The sequence below is a fragment of the Triticum aestivum genome, chromosome 1A, assembly GCF_018294505.1.
Source record: "Triticum aestivum cultivar Chinese Spring chromosome 1A, IWGSC CS RefSeq v2.1, whole genome shotgun sequence".
NCBI lineage: Eukaryota > Viridiplantae > Streptophyta > Magnoliopsida > Poales > Poaceae > Triticum > Triticum aestivum.
In genome coordinates this window covers 12,359,211-12,369,151 of record NC_057794.1, presented here as the reverse complement: position 1 = coordinate 12,369,151, position 9,941 = coordinate 12,359,211, and the positions used below count along the sequence as shown (strand labels likewise).

The 9,941-nt window shown below is 40.6% G+C and overlaps 1 protein-coding gene across 1 annotated transcript; it reads left to right on the top strand.

Annotated features, from left to right (window-relative positions):
* Positions 1-6,490: 6,490 nt before the first annotated feature.
* LOC123185817 (uncharacterized) lies at positions 6,491-9,736 on the top strand. Its single transcript, XM_044597646.1, has 10 exons — positions 6,491-7,289; positions 7,419-7,610; positions 8,229-8,336; positions 8,427-8,468; positions 8,563-8,658; positions 8,746-8,841; positions 8,969-9,079; positions 9,181-9,213; positions 9,296-9,346; positions 9,431-9,736. Exons 1-10 carry the CDS (start codon positions 6,522-6,524, stop codon positions 9,527-9,529), a joined length of 1,596 nt encoding a protein of 531 aa, XP_044453581.1. The 5' UTR covers positions 6,491-6,521; the 3' UTR covers positions 9,530-9,736.
* Positions 9,737-9,941: the final 205 nt, after the last annotated feature.

The following is a 9,941-nucleotide window of genomic DNA, read 5'->3' as shown; positions in this document are numbered from 1 at the left end:
ATCCAACGTTGCTCGAGTAGTGGCGTCATAGTCGAAGGCGGGAAGAGGGTTGACAGGTGTGGGTGGGGGTGCGATGGCTCGCTGAAAAAATCTGGTTACCGGGGTGGTCCACAGGGATAATCGAGGGTGGCGACAGGGGAGGGCAGGGAAGCAACGCGGTCGGGGGTGGTGGCGATGGGTGGATCAGCCGGTGGTAGTTGGCGGTTCAGTAGGAGGAAGAGGTCAGGGGTAGAGGATAAACAACAACCATCCGACTAAAGACCCAACAACCCTCATAAATCAACTTTGCATCAAATTTTCATAGTCTGACATATAACTGACACCCTTAATACCGAGATATTTAGAATATTTTTGATCATATTTATATGAAAAAATATCATCTTATGCAATACTAAAGTCATACGTTATAAAAATTGAACTCGTGATGTGCATCTAATGATATTGATTCCGTATTGTGATTTTTTTTGTATTTTCTATAAAGTTGGTAAACTTTACAAAGTTTGACTTTAGACAAATCTTATATGCGAGTAAAAGGACCGGAGGGAGTACTATGTTGCTTTCTACATGTCTTCTATGGCCTTATTAAAGATCTTCATTTCTATGGGTTTAAACACAAGATGTTATTTTTGTAGCACATTTCTGATAAGTTTTTCTTCTATAAAGCTATAATTTCAACCACATTCTAAAATATAAATGGGATTTGGTGATAAGTAATCATTGTGTTTGTTCATAATCTATCAGACACGACAACGTTCATGTCGAATGTGTTCTAGAAATGTTCTTTGATAAATATGTTTTTAGCTATTAATATTTTAGCATGGTCGTAAATTTATCAATTCACATATCACTTCGATAAATAATTTTTAGTTGGGAGAATCAAGAAAGAAAGAAAAGAAGAGCGCTTCAAGGGTAAAAAGGTAGTTGCCGATGCAGCCCGTTGCAACGCACGTGCATCCCATCATGCAACATGGTAAGTAAAGTATTTTGTCTATTGTTATCATGGTTTATTGTTGTTTCTAATAGCTCCACTTGTAGATTTATCTTCCCTATGCATTCATCGGCCGATACATCTTGTACGTCATCGACAAAGAGGCACGTCGTCTATATATTATGGACCCTATTCAAACATCACAATCGTCAGAGGATAAAAATTTGAGTCATGCACTGAAATTAAAAAGTTTTGCAAGGGATTTCAAAGAAGCACTCAAAATAAAGCTGTCTGGTTGGAATTCCAATATATCTAAATGGCAACGTTTATTTCCCTTTAGTATTTTAATGAGTATATATGGTAATGAATTCATAAGAAAAACTTCTATTTTTTTATCACTATATTTTTTTGTTTATTAATTTAAAAAATTGCAGGAATGTGTTTGCCTATTTTGTTTTTCATTTTATGCTCTGGTGGAACGGTAAAGAATTGGTCAAGCCGGTTTGCACGATGAGTATTGTCCGTTACATGTTTTAAGACCTTTGGTGTGAATTTCTCATACTAACTATATATATTTGTTTGTGCAGAATGGGTATGAGTTGAGGAAGCAGTTTTTACTATACTTGCTAAAACGTCGTGGGAATGAAGCTAAAGAAAACTTTCCAGATATTGTGAAAGAATTTTTTAAGTGCATCATCTAGATATTGATAGTTTTGTAACAGATGTTTAGTTCGAACATCGCTCAGTTTGTTACATGGACATGTTGTTAATCTTTAGTTTTGTTATCAATTTACATTACAAAATTGGACTTCAATTATTCAATAATTGTGTTTGTGTTATATTGTTTGTACATATGAAATTTAACATGTAACTTTTGCAAACTATTTTAAGAGCCCGTGGCAACGCACAGGCACTCTACTAGTATAAGTTACTCTCTACTAGGACCAGCCTAAAAGGAAACGACAGCGATTGATTTGGAAAGGTAAACAACGTGGTCAGGAGCTGAATGGGATTGCGGGAAGCAAATCGAGCGTTGGCACGCACGGCCGTGAATGAGTCTTTTCCTGTTCAATAATTTTAAAAATGATCGTATTTCCAAATATTTTTCTTAAATACAAAAAATGTTCAGGATTTTCAAAAGTTGTTCGTTATGTTTTGGTTCTAAATTTCACAACTTTTCAAAAAATGTTTATAGTTTCAAAAAATGTTCTCATTTTCAATAATTGTTCACAAATTTTTAAAAAGTTCATGCTTAATTTTTCTGGAGTTTCAAAAAATGTTCTAGTATTAAAAATTGTTTGCAAATTTCGAAGAATGCTCAAAATGTTTCCTTTCAAAATTATCACAACTTTTCAAAAAATGTTCCCATTTCTAAAAAATCTTAATATTTTAAAAAGGTTCATATTTCAATTTGTCAGCATTTTCAAATAATGTTCCTGTTTCAAAAATAGTTTGAAAATTTATAAAAGTATTTGAAACAGTTTTGTATTTTCGAAAAATCTGATCTGCGATCGGTAGTTCGTTCCCCGCACCGTGTGCTAGCTCTACTGGTCCTCGGTTCAATCCCAGCACCATGCTTTTATTTTTGAGCTACAGCCCTCGGTCGGGCTGGCCCGGTCGTAGAACACATGTGTGTGCGAGCGACAACCTACCGCAGAGAGCGGGCGCTCGCGAAGTAGCCGCAGGTGGGCCGGCCCAGCAAGCACGCTCACACCTTCCCTTTGTTCCTTCGATCGCTAGCTCCTTCGTGCATGTTTCGTTCGTTTTTTCATTTTTCTGTTCGGCCCTTTCGTTCACAAAAACTGAAAACCACATGGATCTGAAAATTATGAATTTGAAAAACAGTTCACGAATTTGAAAAGGTTCATCAATTTTGGAAGCAAAAATTGAAAAAGTTCACCGAATTTGAAAAAGTTCATCCAATTTAAAAAAAGTTCATCAGATTTGAAAAAGTTCATCAACTTTGAATTTTTTTGCTGAATTTGAAAAAGTGTTTGCCGAATTTGAAAAAACATTCATCAAATTTGAAAAAAGTTCAGCGATTTCGCGAATAAGTTCATCAAATTTGAAAAAAAATTCATCAATTTTGCAAAAAAATTGTCGCCTTTGAAAAGGTTCACGCATTTATGGGAAAAGGAAAAAAACAAGGTAGAAAAAAAGGAAAGTAAAAAAGGAAATAAAACAGAAAACAACTGGCTTTCTCGCATTGCATAAAGAAAAGAAAAAAAGCATAGTAAGCAAATCGCGTCTTTTAATCCAACTCGTTAGTGTGTTCGCTTCCAGAATGAACGAGCGCGGTTTGATTCGCGGTGGACGCACTGTTTTTTTGCCTCAGTTCCCCCGTCGCAGCCACGATTTCGGATCTCTCCTTCCTCGTCGCGAGAGAGGAAGAGGAAGGGCGCTGCGAAGTGAAAACAGTGGAAGCAAAAGCGAGCACACTGAACTTTTTCAAATTCGTGAACTACACTTTTTCAAACGACAGATAGACGCATGTGCTTCCAAACTCTCAGGATCGATCAACTCGTCGAAAACCATTACTGAAGCTCCCAGATACTTCCCATGTTCATCACGACAGATAGCTGCACTCATTCCCCTGTTTGTGTTTTTGGAGACAGCAACATCGACATTTAACTTCGCAACTCCAGCAGGCCCCCCAAGCCATCTTTTCTAAACTATCCTCACCACTCCAGGTAGCGTCTTCTTCTGCTTTCCCGGCACTAGATCGCTAGATAGTTTTGGATGAAGAAATAGGTGGACAGAGGACTCTGAAAAATATCCTCGTGTTTTGCTTTCCTCCTCGCCCACCGAATAGCCCATAGCATAACAAGAATCTTTTTAAAATCTTTCTCACCGACCGAGTCATGCATTACTGCTAACCACAGTCTTGCATCTTCATGATCAGATGCAATCGTATGCTCAACGAGATCCTCATCCAGCAAGGCCCAAACGCATTTGGACATGCGACAGTTTAGTAGTGCATGTCGCCATGAATCCGGAGCTGTGCTACATAGAAAACAAGCATCATCATCACTGATATGTCTGCGCTTTAAATTTTCACCAGTCGGCACTGAGTTTTTAGCAAGCCTCCACGCAAAACTCCTGATATGACCTGGGACATTTGTTTTCCAAAGTTTCTGCTACTGTTATTCTGTCGCTTTTGTGTTCGAAATGCTCTCTATATTCTCTAGCCAATCCTCTCATCTCCTCTCTGTGTCCATGAGCATGCGGTAAGCGGACCGAACTGAAAAGAGTCCTGATTTTTCATAATGCCAAGCCCAGTAGTCGATGGTCGATGATGTACTCAGAAGAATATTTAGGATAGAGTCCGCATCAACCCGATTCATATGGAGAAAAACAGCAGCATGATCCCACAAACATGAAGGACCCTCAATCAATTCTGATACGAAAACTGGTGGGTTGTCAGATATCGGGTGCAAAGCTCGCATAAGGTTATCCCTTGGGATCCAATTGTGGTTCCAGACTAGGGTGGATTTCCCATCACCAATTCGTCGAATAAGCCCCTGCTTGAGCACGTCCAAGCCCGCATGCACTGCCCTCCAAATTTGTGAAGGCTGACTTCCCAACTCCGCATCCAACAAATCAACAGTAGGAAAATATTTTGCTTTAAGAATTCTCGCACTGAGTGAAAGTGGGTCCTGTAAAATTCGCCAACCTTGTTTCGCCAGCATGGCAAGGTTGAACAGCTCTGCATCCCTAAAACCCAGACCACCCATGTACTTAGGCATAGTGAGCTCATCCCATGATACCCAGGCAGTCTTTCCCTTTCCCTCTTTGCTACCCCAAAAAAATTTGCGTAACATAGTATTAATCTGATTGCATAGACCACGAGGAAGAAGAAATCATGACATCGAAAAAGTAGGTATTGCCTAAGCCACTGACTTGATCAAGATCTCTTTCCCAGATGCTGCCATACAACGTTCAATCCACCCTTAAACTTTAGACCAAAGTCTATCTTTTATGTACTTAAAGGATTTACCCACATCTGACGGCAATCCAAGATACCGTTCATTCAGAGACTCATTGGGAACATTAAGAATTGATTTGATAGCATTTCTTCTTGATTCTGGACAGCCCTTACCAAAGAAAATAGAAGATTTTGCCAAATTTACTTTCTGACCAGATGCATCGCAGTACTGTTGTATAGTATTTCTGATAATGATTGCAGCCTCTTCATTTCCTTTGAACATAAGCAAACTATCATCGGCGAACAAAAGATGATTTACCGGAGGTGCCGAGGGTGCAACCACTACACCCCTCACGTTTTCATTAACACCTTTAGACTTGAGCAAGCAAGAGAACCCTTCAGCAGCAAGAAGGAATAAGTATGGTGAAATTGGGTCACCTTGTCGAATTCCCCTCATGGGTCTGAACTCCTCCTGTCGACATCCATTCAATAACACAAAGAAAGACACGGTGGTCACACATTGCATTACCTTCCTCCCCCAGCTGGGATGCAAACCAATTTTGAACATAACAACTTCAAGATAATTCCATTCAACTCTATCGTAAGCCTTATGTCCAGTTTTAATGCACAATGGGAATTGTTCTTACTTCTAGATTTATTCATGAAATGGAGGCACTCGTAAGCAGCTATAACATTGTCTGTAATAAGCCTTCCAGGGACGAATGCGGATTGCTCTTGGGATATCAACTCCGGCAAGATCTTCTTCAGCCGGTTAGAATGTACTTTGGATATAATCTTGAAGATTACATTGCACAAACTAATGGGGCGGAATTGGACTAAAGAGGTTGGGTTTTGTACCTTAGGGATAAGAATGATGAACGTTTTATTTATAACCTCGGAAGAATCCATAACACGCAGCACCATCTCTGTCACCTCGTCACCAAAGACACCCCAATTTCTCTGAAAGAAGTGCGTCGGGAACCCATCCGGCCCCGGTGATTTTGTGGGATACATCTGAAACAAGGCCTCCTTCACTTCACTCGCCTTATATGAAGCACACAACATATCATTCATTTGTGGCGAGACTTTACAAGGGATATGGGATAACACCTCCTCCATCCCTATTGTACCCTCAGAAGAATACAAATTTTATAAAAGTCAGTCACCATCTGACCAAGTTCATTTTCCTCCTTACACAACGTGCCATCCTCTCTGACCAATTCATGTATTCGGTTCCTTCTGTTTCTAATAGATGCTCTTTGGTGAAAAAACTTAGTGTTACCATCCCCTTCCGCTAACCACTAAATACGTGAGCGCTGCCTCCATATTACTTCCTCGCGATAATTGAGCTCAGCTATTCGATTCTGCACTTTTAATTCCTCATAGGACAGCCCTTGGTTGCGGTCTGCCTGCATCCACATGAAACGAATGAGTTTTCCAAAGTTTTTTGAGGCAAAACTTAACTGTTTTTTAGGCCCAAAAAAAAGTTTTTTACTTTTTTTTTTTGAGAAAGAAAAAAAAAAGTTTTTTACTGTGCCAGCGGTTTTGTTCGTCAAACCGAAACGCGTTGAGGAAGGGAGATGGGCCTGCTTGGCCCAGCTTGCCTCTCCTAAATTGCAGTCCTCGTTCGTCTCCCGACCCTCAAAAGAAAAGAAAAGAAAAGAAAAAATGCAGTCCTCGTCTCCCCAATCCCCCCATCCACACGAAACCCTAGCGGCCGAATCGCGATCCCCTTCCCGTCTCCGTCGCGACGGCTCCACCCCTACCCCTATGATCGTCGATCAGATGCCGATGCCGCAGAAGCGGCGCCGCCGCCGGAGGAGGCCTCTTGAAGGAGTGTCCCGCCGGCGCCTTGGTGACGGTGGCGCATCCTTGTCTGGATCCCTTGTCGATCCGGACTCTGATAGCAGCAGCCGTGTGGATGGAGGCTCTCCGCCGCCCGGACTCCCCGACGACGAGCCTGCTATGTCTGGATCCGTCGTCGATTCCGATGGAGGCTCTCCGCCGCCCGACGAGCCTGCAACAGAGCCAAGGTACCATGAAATTGTTGCCTCGCGCCTCGCCCAATTGGAATTGCCAGTCGGCTCGGAATGGGACTTGGCCGGTTTTTCAGATATCCCTTCCCGTGAAATCCTCGAAGCCCTTACTCGTAAATCTTTCCATGATGATGAGTCGCGAGCTGCTCTAGTACAATATCAAATCCAGTGTTTCTTGAACGAGGAGACCCAGGAGGGACGAGACAGAGATTCACAAGATTCGGCCGTCGTTGTTGTTGCTGAACCGGCCAATGATGCTATCACGAAGCAGCAACACAAAAGCGACTGTGAAAAGCTAGGGGCCCGCATGACTGAAATTGAGACTTACACCGAACTGGACCAAGAGGAGACCAACAAGTTCCATCTCAAGTATGCGCTTTATCGCATCAAAGCTTGCCTGGTTAGTTAATTTGTCCCATACATGAATGCTCCTTCCTGTCTGTTTATCATTATTAATCTATCATACATACATCCATACATGAAAAATGAGTTATGCCCTCTTATGTACTTACTCCATCTGTGTATGTAGCTGCTGAAAGGAGTGCCGGTTGACAAGATTGATGATGCTGCGTTGGAACGCAAGTACCCTCCAGAGCTTATCGTCAAGAACGACTACTTCTTTCACTACGTCCAAGATGGCTTCTTTGGTTGGTATTTTGATTCCGAACTCTGTTACAAAAAGTCCTTGAGCGACTACCAGCGGCTAGTCATTTTCAATGATGTAAGTGTCATTACCGTATTCGCTGCACTTATTTATGTAATGCATCTACATTTAATACTATGTACAAATGCAGTCGGTAACCAGTTTCTTATTGATTTGCCCTTTGAATGGACAATAGCAAAAAATTGCTTAATATGAAAGTAACTTCTTTGTAGCTTGACTTTTAAGTCTGAGTTTAAGAGGCATACATAAGGTCCTTGGACAAACTCAACACTAAAACTAAGAAAATTGCAGCATTTGGAGATTAAGCACATATTAGAATATGGGTTCTTTTAATAAATTAGCGGGGTCTTTCAGTTAAAATCAAACAGAGATTAATTTTCAATTTTTATTTGGATGGAACAAGTCCTAAAACCTCAGTTGGGCGCACATGCTATAGGCTGCTCCCAGAATAAAACTACTATCCTGTTTTCGTACGCATAAACAAAGTTTGCCCCTTTTTTCGAGTCCCCGTATATTTTTGACACGTTCAAGTACTATGTGTTATTTGGCTCTTCTCGAACTTCATAAGTACTCTAATCAGTACTCTTAAGAGCATCCTGTTCGCTTATGTTCAGTGCTTGTTATTCTCAGGACAGCTGAACTATGTCGTTTTCCTGTTGTTTTACTCGGATGCAGGGTGGCCTTGAGTATACAAGGTGGAGTAGATACCGAGCATTTTATAGCACCCCTGACGCTGATAGAGATTATCTCCAATACTGGGAAACAATTGTGAAGGAAATTAAAGTATGCCTTTTGGAATCATCAGCTAGTTCAAGTTTAGAGCTTTGTTCAGTATTTTTATTTTCTTGGACTAACAATGTTTGTTCTAGACAGTGGCTTGAACAGTATTTGCTGACAAATGAGTCGTCTATTGAGGTATGCATATTTGACCTCTCAAAACCATGAAATTGCAAAAAATCTCTATATAAATGTTGCACCACCACAATAACTTGTCTGTTCTATTATTTAGTGGGCGCGTATACATTCAAAGGCCACATTCCAAGCATGTAGGATCGCAGCTGGGTTTCAGAACATGACTCTGGAACTAGCAGCTGCTGGTTTGCATGTAGAATTCCTCTATCCCTTGCTCAGTTAGATATTCGGCCCTTGTTATAGTTGTATTTAACAATTGCATTCTTTCGGTTAAATTCAGGAGTATATATGGAATGCACGCATGGATCTCATGTTTGAGAAAGATCGTGATGGTGTCTTCTATCAGATTTGGAAGCGGGTCAATGATAATCATCAGGTCAGCGCTGCACATCAGCCTTTTCAAAACACAACATTGTTATTTTACTGATGATTGTGTTTTGTGAATACTTTCTCTCTACTTATGCTTGGTGATGTTATTTATTTTTCCCTTGGACAATGTTCAGCTGAGTTTCAGAGATGCTCTTGAGCAAGTTTATGGTGAAAACTTGTATTCAGCACACGACCGCAGTATGAAGTATGAGCTGAATTACGGCGATTCCAACATGGAGCGTGTTGTAGGTTTTTTGTTCCACAGGCGTTCTATATGTGATTGCTTCTGTTATAAATCAATATATTCTTTTACAATGCAAATTGATTTGGTCTTCTTTCTTTGTAGTTTGCTCGGTGCACAAAAGGCATTAGTGACAGTGTAAGTATAGTATGGCGTTATCTTAGCATCCATTGGTTCCTGTTATATTCTCGTGTGATTTCTTTCTTTTGTGTCTCTATAGGTTCCAGAATATAAAGCCCGTGAGCTTATTGCACAAGAAATTCGTTGGACGGTATGTTTGTTGGGTAGATATTGTCAAACAACATTGTATCCACTTGAAATTTTTTATGTAGTATCTTACTCTTCCCATTTTCAGAGTTTGTGTTCTGGAACGTATGAGCAGTATGCCAGGAAGAAGCTGAAGATTGCAGAACTCATAGGATTAATTCCCAAGGACAAGATAGTAGCTGCATAGTTGTGTTTGCTAAGATAGCACCTGTGTATATGTGTTGGTAATGTCTTGCCGCTGGTTCCATAAAGATTCCAAGGCTGCATTATTCATCTTGCATTGATTAGTTGTGTCTCCAATTTATTACATACTGTAGAGCAAACTGTTCAAATGTCATCATGAAATGAACAAATTCAATTGGTGGAAAATCCTCGTTGAGACATTTCCACACAAGTCCTGTGCGAAATTCAGGAATGGTCGCTACATGGTTTAATTTAGAAACTCCCGTTCATCTTGCCGCAGAAGTAAGCGTCCTTATAACAAACAAACCGATCGCCAACAAGACAGAATCCTCGAAATGAGAAAAATCCAAAAGTATATATACAAGGTAACCACACCCGTGCCGCTTCTGTTTGAAGCGACATGGGGGAACCCTAAG